The sequence below is a fragment of the Drosophila innubila genome, assembly GCF_004354385.1.
Source record: "Drosophila innubila isolate TH190305 chromosome 3R unlocalized genomic scaffold, UK_Dinn_1.0 2_E_3R, whole genome shotgun sequence".
Lineage (NCBI taxonomy): Eukaryota > Metazoa > Arthropoda > Insecta > Diptera > Drosophilidae > Drosophila > Drosophila innubila.
In genome coordinates this window covers 25,557,428-25,571,470 of record NW_022995380.1, presented here as the reverse complement: position 1 = coordinate 25,571,470, position 14,043 = coordinate 25,557,428, and the positions used below count along the sequence as shown (strand labels likewise).

At 39.1% G+C, this 14,043-nt stretch overlaps 1 protein-coding gene across 2 annotated transcripts in view; it reads left to right on the top strand.

Annotated features, from left to right (window-relative positions):
- The window catches only part of LOC117791662 (homeobox protein homothorax), a 121,410-nt gene that overhangs the window by 56,426 nt on the left and 50,941 nt on the right, over window positions 1-14,043 (top strand). For both annotated transcript variants that reach the window (XM_034631471.1, XM_034631472.1), the window contains exon 7: window positions 2,627-2,750. In XM_034631471.1, the coding sequence (XP_034487362.1) occupies window positions 2,627-2,750 (124 nt within the window). The remainder of the gene's footprint in view (window positions 1-2,626; window positions 2,751-14,043) is intronic.

Genomic DNA, 14,043 nt, shown 5'->3' with positions numbered 1-14,043 from the left:
CAACAACATTGATCGGACTGGCCATTCGATAGCTTAATTTCCTGGTCGCTTGCTAATTGAAAATGTAATTAATGCACGCATCGGTTAACTGAATCGCCCTGTGCCACATTGCCACTCACGGTTGTCCTGTTGTCCTGTTGGCTTTCAAGGAGCGCGACTGGCATTTAGCACGACGCATGCCGCATGCCACATGCCGCAGCGTCTTCTTTGGCTATCTGCAACACTGGCCGTGCCGTGTTCAGGTAACTCGATACAATTTCAATAGCTTTTGCGACACAGCAACTTGCAACACATAACTCACAAGTGTGCGGCAAGTGTGAAAGATTCGAAAAGTTGACCGAGTCGAACCCGTAAGGCACCCAGAGTCCACACACACCGACAGGCCTATCAAATTTCACTCGACTCGACTCGCCTCGAGTCGCCTCAAATCGTTCATGCCACTCACTCATAAAAGGAAAGTTTCGTTTTCGTTGGGAAAATGCAGCCCTTTGTTTCATTTAAGGCATTTTTTTTTTACATTTTTTATTCTCCGTTTTTTATTTTAATGCAGCTAATTAAATAGTTTCATTTGCTCGCTTTAATGAGCCACAAATTAGGCTGCGGTTGCCCCGTTCTTTTTATAGCCCATAAACTTGGCCAAAGCAACATAAAAAAAAAAAAAAAACGACAATTGCTACAATTGCGCCTATGAAAAAGAGGCTTAAAACTTATCAAGTGCCGAGTTTAGCTTGGAAATTGTTTATGCGTCTATCAAAAGACACCTCGTAGTTCATGCTGACACAAAGACAGAGATGGACATGGAAAGCTGAAAGAGAGAGAGAGACGACTAGTTTTAATATGCAGACAACGTGTCTAATTATTAATACTTCTATTGCCCATCGGGGCTGGATGTGTGTTTTGAAATTGAAAGTAGCGTTGAGGCAGGAATCAAAAGTGTGCTTGGACAAATTGGCAGTGATCCAAAGAAGATTCCCACAGACAACAACGACAACTCTGTGAAATTAATGTGTTTGACTAAGTCACAGCCGATAAAGAACTTTATTTAAAAACAAATTGCTTAAAAAATAATAAAACAAGAAAATGTATGACAAATCAGATATATAAATTAATTAGAAATATTTCAACATAATTTAATAATAAACACAGAAGTCATTTAAAAAACTATTATATTTCAAAGTTGAAAAGAGTATCTCGTAGTCTTGCACTCCCAACTAGAGCGTTCTTTATTATATTGTTAAGCTCGTCTCGCTCTCTCTCTCTCTCCGTCTATTTCTCTTTCTCTGATGATAATTTCCCAGTTCATTGGACGAGCATTGATTCGTCTTCTATGATTAAACATCTTGCTGCCTTCGTGCTGAGCTAGTCAATTAAATTGTACACACACACATACAAATTACACTCACACTTATAAACACACATGGATTGTCTATAGCAGGGCGCTATTAATATGCGATTTAACAAATATTTAGCGAAAACACATGCGATGTGCTCTGCATTCCAAATGAATCAACAAAATTTTGATACGCACACTCGAAATTTATTGTATTCGAAAGTCAAGAATTTTTACGAGCTTGGGAAAATAATAATTTTATGGTTAAAAAAAAAAATATATATAAAATTGCAACAGTAGGTGAGGCAGGGGCATATGTATATATACATGTATTTATAAGTGTATACGAGTATATAAATATTTATATACTATGTTTATTTGTAGCTTTTATGCACGTGCATGAAATTAATGCCGAAGCGTAATATTTTTGTTGAGTTCGTCGAGCGACAACAAATTTTGTCGTTATTAGCAGAATTTAAATTGCTGTTACCGATCGATTTCGAGCAAGAGTTCTTGGCCAAAAGCGTCAGCGGTGGAGAAGGTGCAGGCCAAGTAGAAAATATGGCAATAGCGAGCCTGGACATTGACATTTTTGGTCTCTGCAGGCCTCTCTGAGCTGAGCGCTTAATATGCCGCCATCGTCGTCGTCGTCGTCGTCGTCGCAAAAGATGACGAGGCTGTTGAGGTTCTACTTCTAGTTAGAAGCGGCTCAGAGTTGCAGGCGGAGGTAGAGAAGCAAAGTCAAGACACAGCCAGCTGCTGCATATTAATTTGATAACTTATAGTATATATGTTTATAGATTTTTGCACACGATTGTTGTTGCTGCTTTGTTGTTTTGTTGTTTTGTTGATTGTTGTCGTCTAGGCCTAGACCACGATCGTTGGAGCATTTGTTTGGCCATAATATGGCCGGGCTATGGCAGTTTTGACAACTTGACAGTCGTGCAGACTAGACCAGACAGACCGGACAGAGTCATTGACATCGACATTGGTGATGTCTTGGTCGTCCGATCGTCTGAGACTTTATATTGACTGTATGTCCAGTTTTATGTGCCTCATTTTATGGTTGGCGTGTCAATTTAAAGCGACATTTATAAGCAATTTGTAACTAATTCTAACAAACACCTAACGCATGCTTGCCAACTTGATCTACGAGTTATACATACACATACACATCTATATCTGTATCTATTAGTGCATGACAATCATAGAATAAGTACATCATATAATTATCTATTATTAATATAAATACCCTTTATTTTCTCTCTCTCTCTCTATCTCTTTCTATCCTTGCAGCGGCCGCCCAGCTCATCGTTGTCCTATGGAGGCGCAATGAACGATGATGCGCGCTCGCCGGGCGCTGGTAGTACTCCCGGTCCATTGTCACAGCAGCCACCTGTCTTAGATACATCAGACCCTGGTAAGTCCATAATCAAAAATAAATTAAAGTAGCAAAATTTGTCTTATACAATTTATTTAATTTGAATGGGGATAGAATAAGGAAGCCAAGCCTTGATCAAAATGACATTTCGCTTGAAAATCGGTTCAGTTTTGACAAAGTTATGAAAGTTTAGAGTTGTTCAAACCTTTGACCTAGCAACTTACAAGTCAAAATTTTTGTCCAATTTCGCATGATTTTTTACAGAAAAATGAAACGTCTCAGAATCCAATTTAAAGTGTTTTTTTATACTATTTACGATATAAGGAATTGATTACAACTGAAAACTTGAGATTTAAAATTTTCAATTTTCAAAAATCCAAAGGGGGACCCTATGCATTGAAATCGAATACAAGATCCAGAGGCTAAATATTTTTTTTCGGAATAAATTTAATTTGGATGCAGAATGAAAAAAGATGCCAAATCATGATCAAAATGATAATCCGCTTGAAAATCGGTCAAGTTTTAAAAAAGTTATGCAAGTTTGAAGTTGTTCAAACCTTGAACCAAGCAACTTACAAGTCAAAATTTTTGTCCAATTTCGCATGATTTTTTACAGAAAAATGAAACGTCTCAGAATCAAGTTTAAAGTGTTGTTTTATACTAATTACGATATAAGGAATTGATTAAATGTAAAAACATGAGATTTAAAATTTTCAATTTTCAAAAATCCAAAGGGGGGACCCTTTGCATTGAAATCAAAACCAAAATCCAGAACAAATATATTTTTTTTTTCGGAATAAATTTAATTTGGATGCAGAATGAAATAAGATGCCAAATCATGTTCAAAATGACATTCCGCTTGAAAATCGGTCAAGTTTTAAAAAAGTTATGCAAGTTTGAAGTTGTTCAAACCTTGAACCATGCAACTTACAAGTCAAAATTTTTGTCCAATTTCGCATGATTTTTTACAGAAAAACGAAACGTCTCAGAATCAAATTTAAAGTGTTGTTTTATACTAATAACGATATAAGGAATTGATTAAAAGTGAAAACTTGAGATTTAAAATTTTCAGTTTTCAAAAATTCAAAGGGGGGACCCTATGCATTGAAATCGAAAACAAGATCCAGAGGCAAAATATTTTTTTTTTCGGAATAAATTAAATTTGGATGCAGAATGAATATGAGTTTCTAATCATGACCAAAATGACATTCCGCTTGAAAATCGGTCTAGGAATGACAAAGTTATGAAAGTTGAAAGTTTGTCAATTTTCAGAAAAATGTACCGAATCTGTACCGGTACAAGCGTTTCGGTTTTCGGACTTTAAAAAAGGAATCTTATTTGTTCACAACGATAGTTCCGGTTCCGTTACTAACAATGATACGGATAAATGTGCATTTCGAAAATAGTATATTTAATTTGTTGAAAAATTTGTGTCTGATCATGATGTGAGTTTATTTTTTGAGCGAGTGTAAGCTCTTCACACCTTTGGCGATTTGTCGCTTTGTCGCTTTTTGATTATGTTGTTTGCTTCAGCTTGAAGTGCTGCTGTGCGGCAGTTTGAAGCCAAAGTCATGAGCAGACAACTACTTGAATAAACAGTAACGCGGCTTAAAGCTTAAACACACACACACACACACACACACACACACACTGAGAGAGACACACACAGATACATATGGTGATACTTAGGGACAGCCCTAAGCTCGACTCGCAGACTGCCTGTCTTTTGCATGTTGCAGAGCGACTCTTCACTCCAACGCCAACTTCAAAATGTTGTTGTGTGGCAGCCGCAGTTTTTTTTTTTTTTTTTAATATTTTGAGTGCGTGCAACAACAACAATAACTTCGCACTTGGCGCTTCTTTTTGAAGATTTTTATGCTCGTAGTCGTTGCTCGATGCTCGATGCTTGGCAGAGTCACTGCTGCTCTACGTTGAATTATTTATGGTGATAGGCAAAATAATTTTATGTGTTTTTCTGTGTTGCCGGCAAGAAAACAAAAGCGCTCAGCGCAAACACCACTCGAAAAAGACACTCTCGGGCCACTCGTCATCTTGGCAACTCGTCTGGTGCCTCGAGTGGCGACCATGGTGATAATGCAGTTTCAGTATTTCGAGGAAGGCGCAACTTTTCGGCCAAACTCGTACTCCATAGACAAAATGACGCGCTCTCAAGCTCTGCTGCGATGGCTTTCAAAAAGCGGGCCAAACTGGGCGGTGGGGCAGCAAAGGTGTTGCACACGCCAAACTCAATCCACTGGACTGACGTCAAATGTTGTTGCAAACACAAAAAAATGTTTTAAAATATATATATGAAACTTTAAAGTGCGCCGACAGCAACAATTCTAGACGAGTTTGTAGCGCTTTTTACGAGCAGTATTCTTATTGTTTTTTTTGCGCCATTTTGATTGATTTATCTACACGTCGAGTTACTTTGTAGACAAATTAAATTTTGGCATAGTCGTAAGTAGTTGAAGCTGCACTTTCAAGTGTGTGTGTCTCAATGAAAATTATCTACAGTTGAATAACTTTTTGCGGGCAGCGAGCAAATTTTAATGTTAATTTCATTTTCGCCATGGCGATAAGAAAATTTCGCCGCTTTCGTTGAGTTCACTTCATTTCCCTTAGCTGAGCAAATTTGCGACGCGTATTTCGGGCGTAGCAAATAGATATTTTCCACATTTTAAGTAGACATGCCGACAGAGAGACAGAGAGACAGACAGACAAATAGACGGAATGAAAAGAAGGCAGTAAGGAATGTGGTAACCAAAGAAATTCGGTGCTGCTGCAGAAAATTCCACTGCACACAAAGGAAGAAAGGGAAGAGGGACAGGAGCAGGAGCAGGAGCAGAAACAGGAGCAGAAGGCAGAGACTGTGTTTAGGGGTTGGGGATGGGGCTAGGGTAGCAACTGCTGCCGAGGGTTGCCGTAATTTTATGCACGAATTCGTAAAATGTTATTCAAATGGAAAATGTGATTTTTATCAATTTTGACAGGAATTTTTCTGCAGAAAGCATAAAGAATACGTAGCGTAAGTAAAAGCGGCACAAGGATGTGTCCTCTGCACTGCCAAGGCTCTTAAATTTGAGTTGTGAGAGAGTGTGTGTGTGTACTCTCTCTGCTCAAAAATCGTTCTAAATTATGAGGTCAGGCAATTGCCAGCAGATAGTCATGTAATGACAAAGGGCGATGGTGACTTTAAGCAAAAATACTTTTACTTCATTTAAGCACAACTTTCTCTTTAAGAAACAAAAAAAAAACAAGAGCAACTGAAAAATTAATTTAATTACTAGTAAGATTTTAATGATCAAATCTTAGAATTATGTGAAAGCAATTCTCACAGTAATAAATTCAAAGAGATGCCTAATTAAAAAATTATTAAAGAGATCAAGTTGATGAGGCAAGCGAAAGATTTTCTATGATATATGTATATATGATCAACTGGGTGTTAAATATATCAGTTTATTAAAAGTTGTAACTGTATATAAATATCTAACGTACATAATTCCAACGATCGCTGATCTGTCCGATCTATCAGAGTGTAATTAAGACCCACATATTTGAAGGTTTTATTGGTTATATAATTCCCTGTAATAGTACGAGTATAACTCAGCTGTCTCTGCTTAGTTCCAGCCCGATTCACTTAATTGCGATCGAAATTGTTAGGGGCGTAAACGCGACGACTTTTTGGCTAGATAGATTTCCATAAATAAATAATCCCAGCAATTAGTTGATGGAAAGCCACAAGTCAGTCCTCTTACCAGGTCGCGCAGACAGACATGAGTTTCGTGTTGGACTCGAATCGGGCTTGGAGTTAAGACTTTTGGGCCCTATAATTATGGGGCACCCTCATCAACGTCGCGATGCATTCAATTAAAAAATATTTGTACGCGTGTTTCTCTGGTTTGTGACCTGACCAAAAAAGGAAAACAAAAAAATACTGTTGATGGAAATGGAAAAAGAAAGGAAAATGACGATGATGACGGGTTTTCTCTCTCTCTCTCACTCTCTCTCTCTCGCTCTCTGGCGCAACAGTTAATGCGCAATTAAAGCGGCAAACCAGGCGATAAATGTCAGCAAATGTCAGGCTATGAAAATATGTTAAGTTGCGTGTGTTTATTTACATTTAAGAGGTCGGCTCGTCAAGTGTCGCTTAAATGCAAATCAAAACGAGATCAATTTGATTGACTTAGCTGCGAAAATGAAAATAAACAAGAGCAGCGGGCGACCAATGCTTTCTATGCTCTCTCTCATCTCAACTGAAAATCAACACAATCACACAACCCTGCTCAGTTAGTTGAATGCTCAACCCTTCGGTAGGCAACCCCCTGGTCTGACATTGATTGAAAATGCTGCGTGACGTAAATTAACTTTCATGGCGTGGGGCAGCCTCAGAAGTGCGTGTTATCCTTTTCACATCGTCATCCGTTTTTCGTCAAGCCGCAAGACCCACACAATTGCCAATTGTTACAGTTTTTAAAGTTGCAAGGGGTGGTTCTATATGTATGTGTGTGTGTGTGGCAGCTTGTTGTTGTCAATGCGGCGTTAATGCCACCCATCCTTAGTCACATTCACATTCTCAATCCCTTTCTCATTCCCTTTCTCATTCAGTTAACATGACCTGAAGTGCACTTTTCGTTTTTGCCACTAAGGCGATTATCTTTGTTGCTGTTGTTGCTGTTGTTGTTGCCCAATTTTTGCTTATTTACATTGACGAAATGTGTTACGGCTGCAATAACAACAACAACAACAGCAATAACAATGACAATAACAGGAAGCTCTGGTCTTAGCCGTCGGCTGTTTGTTATCTTACCACGCACAATTAGACAATTTTCCAGGGCCTGGCCAACAATTTCTCATAAGAGCCTGAGACTTTTCTCTCCCTTTTCCCATCTCTTTACTCTCTTGTCTGCTGTCTGCTGTCTCTTGTAATGGCAAAGCATTATTCGTTGTATTTTTCTTGGTTTGCTTTTAATAGAATTACATTTGCTTCGTTTGACAACAACAACAAAAAGGGAAGGAGAGAATGGCTCTGATTTAGCTCTGGCGGAAGACAATCTTAGTTTACTATGCAATTCTACAAACATGCCATAAGGAAACTCATTAGGTTTAGCTTAAAAGCGCAATCAATAGTTAAATTTGCATAGCAGTTCCTTTATATAGTATTCATGGTCGTATACATATGCTCAAGTTGCTGTAATTTAATGAATTCATTTAAACAATTTTCTGCTTGCGTTGGGAATTCCCTTGTCACTCCCTGAACTCAAATATCCATTCACACCTAGGCATCAGTCAATCTGATGAACCAAGCATCTGCCTTTCCCACAACTTTTTAACTCTTTTGTCAAAATGCTGACACAATTTCCGCCACCAACGTGGCACAACAACAACAACACCAGCAACAACACCAGCAACAACAACAACGACAACGATAAAAAAAATAAAATTAAAATTTTACGCATTAAACAACATTTGAATAGCAACTGCGGCGCGTCTGCCAAAAATTACCCATATCTGTTGTACGTATCTACACCCCGAACTCAATCCCAATTCCGAACCCAATCCCAAACCAAATTCGAGACCTACCAAAAAAAAATAAAGAAGAAATATACATAGTATGTATAAAAACCAATCCCAAAAGGGGCAACAGCTGCCGCACGTAGTGCTCTCTCTTTCTTTCTTTCTATTTTTTACAATCATAAAAATTGAAACAGAAATTCGATGTTGCCTGTGCCCTTTCATAATGATCACCCTAACACAATCCAGAGAGCTTATGTAACATTACGTCAAATTGCACAAAAGGCAATACATCTTCATCCCCTAGCAGACACACACACACACACACACACACACACACATAGTCACTTCTTATTTTACAATGAAAATTTACGAACTGACTGTTGCATATTTGCTGTTGTTGTTGCTCCTCTCGCTGCTGGCACATTATCATATTTCTAGGACCGACACGCCAATGAATAGAATGCGCATCGAATTTCTCAGACCCGGGATTGGGCCAGGTTTGGCTCGTTTTGGCTCGTTTTGCTGGGGGTTTTACTGTACAGGGTGCCGAATGATGAGTGTGTGCCGGCTGCGAGTTTGCCACATCAAACTCAACGAGCACATCAACAAAATCATCAACACCAGCAACTGAGGCAACTGAGGCAACAACAGGGCGACTTGGACTTTGTCAATGCCACTGCCACTGCCAGAGGTCGCAGCGCAGTTGACAAACAAGCAACACCAACAACAGCAACAACAACAGCAACAACAATGGCCAGGAGGGTTGCGGCCGCGTGCAGACAAAATGCAAACTTCCTTTTGCTACGTTTTGAGGCATGAAATTTTCATATACAATTTGGTTTTTTTTTTTGTTTTTTTCGTAAGTATATCTTTTGTATTTGCGGCAGGGGCAGGGGGAAAGAAGCAGCCACGACTCGATTTACATGGGTTGGTCTCATGATTTCTTCTTTTGACTTGACTTGAATTTGTCTAGCTTGAAACTTATCGCCATAATATAGTTATGATCTCTACTTCCCCCCTCTCTCTCTCACACACACTATCTGCTGTGCTTGCTACACTGGCTGCCGCATAAATTAGTCACAGCTGAACTCTATCAGTTTTCACACAGTAACCATATGCTGATAACAACTGTCCATTTAATAGATGTGCACTTGTGTGTGTATATGTTAGATTCAACAGACAGTGGCTTTTGGACTTTTTTTCATTCATGCCAACAGTCGTGTCAGTCATAAAAAATCATGTTCTTCTTGACTTTTATTATTCATTATTTGCACATTTATTGAGACCCCAGCAAATTTGCAACTTTAATAAGTGTATCGCCATTTTATGAGTATAATGACAACAACAACAACAACAACAACAGTAGCCTCTTGCCTTTAATAAAGCTATCAAAAAGTGCAGCCTGCTGATGACAGTGGCTTATCAAGTCGCGAGTTGAGAATTGTTGTTGTTGTTGTTGTTTCCCCGTTTAAAATTGCATTTCTCAACACACAAATCACAAATCACTGCGAGGCATGCAATCTCTCACACAAATCATTCCATTTTTGCCCCGATGTCGTTGTCGACGTCGACGTCGATGTCGACGCCAAGTGTCATTAGCGTCACACGTCGCCGACGTCAGCGTCGTCATCATGTCAGACGTTCGTTCGTTTTGTTGGTTTGGTTCGCTTTAAGTGTTTATTAGTATGAAACATTTATCAGCAATTATAATTATATGGCTATATGTGTGTGCATTAAATGGTAGCGAACTTTGCGACCCGAGATAGCAAGTGGACACGCTTTTATGGCCGCCACTGTATGCCAGGTCTGTCAGTCGCTCTTCACTAAATGCTTTTTAAATGTAAGCCACAAAATGAAGCAACAAATGAATTAGGCTTCAACTACAACATTTCAAGTGGTTACACACACACACACACACACACACACACACACACACACACACACACACACACACACACACACACACACACACATCCATACACGCCCATTAGGTAAAACGCTAGAGCAGCTACGGTTCCGTTAAGAGGGTGGCAAATACAGTTTTTTATGCAAACAGGCAACACCTAAGACATTAGCCTGTATACTGACCAAACTGAAGGCAGTCCAAAACCAAACATTCAATGACAAATTATGCGCTTCTACTGGGCGTAACAACCTGCCAAAAGGCAACCGCCCAACCACCTAAGCCACCGCACCACCGTACCACCGTACCACCTACATAACTGACTAGCTGACTACCTGATCCGAGTCTAGCATTAACATTACCATGTAGTTATGCCACCTACAAGCATTCCAATTTTCTCTTCTCTTCTCTATAAAGCGTGTCGTGGGCGTTTTGCTCGGCTCGTTTCGTTTTGGGGGCGTGTCGGCTTTTTGGGAACAATTTTTTGACATTTTGTAATGGGAGCACAGACAAACGAGGCAAATTATCTTGCGTCAACAGGAAGAAAATGTGTGGAAAACCTTGTTGTAAATACATGTATTTTTTTTTTGGGGCAGCCTAATGATAAACGACATTAGTGAAACTTATAGTTATATTAGAGAGTTGCTTAGGGTGCAGAGGGGGGAAAAGGAAACCGTAAAGTGCATAATGAGAAATGAAATACCAAAGAAGGAAATGAAGTTGTCGAACTGAGGTGAGTGTCTAAGTGTATGACTAACGAGCTGGGCAACTAAAAGGATGATAAAGAATTGCCTCTCACTTAGAAGAACATACGCAGTCAAGGAGTAGAGTTGGATCATCATACTTACATATTATATTACGTATACTATACTATAGAAAGATCATTGCCTTGGGTTGTGAAAGACATTAACATTTCGCCTCTATGCTTGTTGGCACTCGGTGAAGATCATTGAACTTGTCTTTGTGCCTCGACAATATCATCTGCAATTGTCCCAAGTCCGAAATAAAATGATGACAAGCCACAAGAACGCAAATGCTCGCACTGCTTTATTTATTATTTCTCTTAATTTTGCTTTTGCTTTTCTTTTCTTTTTTACACACACTTCACCCACTGCACACACATGTGTCGGTTGCTAAATTTAAACAACTTTTGCCTTTTGCAATGCTTTCAATGGAAAAATATGTTTCTTATAAATTTTTTTTTTTTTTTTTTTTTTTTTTGTAGCGCCAAATGGCGCCGTGGCAAAAGTTTCATTTTGTTTGGTTTCATTTGGTTTGGTTTTTTTTTCTTCTACTTCTTCTTCTTTTTGGTTGCTGCTCTTTCAGGCTCTTCAAATATTCATTGAGTTTGAGTAAAAGGCCGAGGCGCAGGCACGCAGCCATTTCATTAGCAGACAGGGCCCAAACTCAACATATGGAACTGGAACTGAAACAGAAACTGACTAAGGGCTGTAGGAGCTCCTCTTCACATTTAAATGCGCACATAATTTCTAATTTGTGCCTCTAATTTATGTGCTCCAGCAGCGAGACCCAAACTTAGCACAACAAACTTGCCAATTTAACGGCGCCCAAACCAACAACAGCAAAAGTAGAAGCAAAAAGGAAAAAAAAGAAGAGAAGCAAAAGAAAATGGCAGGGAAAAACTTTTGCCGCCACTTACATATAAGAAATAAATAAAGCCATTTCTTCTAATATACAAAAAGCCTCGAACGAGAACAAGAAATGAGAAAATTACTTTTTTATAAGTACGACAGGGGGCGGGAAACCATCCACCAAAATCCAACAAAGTTCCAGTAACCTCCTCCTGCCACCAAGCACACCTTGACAACAACAACAACAACAATAAGAAATAGAATAAGAAACATTGAGAGTACTTGGCCCATATAAAAAGGGCCAAGTACAACATTGGCAAACATTGCCTAATTTGGAATTGCCTACAAAATGTGCATTAAAATAACTAGAATCTACTGTCCCCCCTCCAACGCCCTCTCACCCCTTGTTTACTCCTGACACCCCTTGGCAGGGCAAAGTGAAAGCCCCAAAAAGGTGTGTAATAAAAACAAATGTCTGTCGTTTGTTTATATCAGCAAGCGACAACTCCTCTTCGCTTCCCTTTCCCACTCTTCTTTTATTCTACATCTACTTTACGTTGTTGTGCTATTTTTTTGTGTCTTTTTGCCTGCAAGGTTGCGTATACGCCGCGTGGACTGTGCGAAATACAAACCCTTTACAACACCTGGTGTGGTCCTAAAGAGAGATAGAGAGAGAGAGGGAGGAAGTAAGAGATAGAGAGAGCTGCAATGACATGCAATGAAATCAAAAGGCATGCAGCAAAAACAGCCACAAAAATCGAACTAAATTTTACGACATAAACATAAATTTAATGACAGGCGAACGTGGAACGTGGAACGTGGAATCCGTTCGAAGTTAGCTAAGGAAATCAATTTTATGTGCTGGCCAAAATAGCAACAACAATAACAAATAATTTCCATCAAAGCGTTGCTGCCACACCGTGGAGAGTGGAGAGCGCTGAGTCTGGGGAAGACCGGGAAGACCACAAGAAAGCGGGCGTAGAAAAATCTATAAAAAATATGTGAGAACTATTAAAAAGTCGTAAACTGAAACCGAACTGAACATACCCTCGAAGCGGGCAGGAAGAGTGGGAAAAAGAGAGAGAGAGAGAAAGAGAAAGAGGGGAAAACACAAAGTGTTTTGCTTTTGGCTTTGCATGTCGTAAAGTCGCCATCAGGCAGATAGATGAGACAGAGACAGAGACAGAGACAGAGACAGAGACAGAGACAGAGATAGAGATAGAGATAGATAAGCGCTTCAGATAGAGATAGTTATAGTTATAGATATATAGATGTATATATTCCGATGTGACTTGGCAACGGAAATTGAGTAACACGCTGCATGTTTGAATATTTCTTGGCGCTGTGTGAATGTGAATGTGAATGTGAGTGTGAATGCTGACATTAATAATGCCATTAATGGTCACATTACAAGTGTAATAATAATTGTCCTTGATAGATACTATACAAACACACTCACACACACTCACACACACACTGCAATTAGGCCAAGCGTCTGTCCAAACTGTCCAACTTGACTCGAACTGCATTTTGGCTTAATGTAAACGCATTTAAACGCAATTACTTTTCAGCTCAGTGTGTATGTGTGTGTGTGTTGGTTGTGTGTGTTTTCTTACCAACTGACACGTACCAAAGCAATTGCTGTTGTTGTTGTTGTTGTTGTTGTTACTGATGATGATTGCCGACGTCGCTTGGAGTGTCGTCATAAAGATCCTTTATCAAAACGTTAATGGATTGAGTTATATGTAGACTCGACAAAGACAAACACACAGTTACTTTTGTTAGCCTTCTCTCTGTGTGTGTGTGTGTGTTGCCACATTCGAGTGTTGGCCTGTACAATTGCATTAGCATTGTCTCTTTTAGGCCCTCTACATCGCGCTTACATACATTTAATGTACAGTTAATGAAATGGCTCGTAATTGTTAATAGTGGTATAGAGGTATTACCAGATATTAATTATGACGCACCCCAATTTCTGTCATAAATGTGCTGAAAGCCTATATTAATTGCATTTTAATGAAACTAGGAAATTCTTGTCAGATACCGATACGAAAATTAACCCTTTTTTTTCTAGGACATGCAAGACATTTGTGTGTTGTGCGTTTAAAAGCCGATCATGCTGAATGATAAGACAATTGGAATACAGAGAAATTTATCAATTTATCAATTTATCAAGCTGTTGTTAATGGACTCGACGTCTGTTGAGAGGGCTCTAACGAAAACCGGTTAAACAGTCTCTTAAATTAGCATATGCCGTCAATTGCACAGCCTATTTTATGCAACTATTGTTGACTCTCTTGCACTCGTTTATATTCCTCTC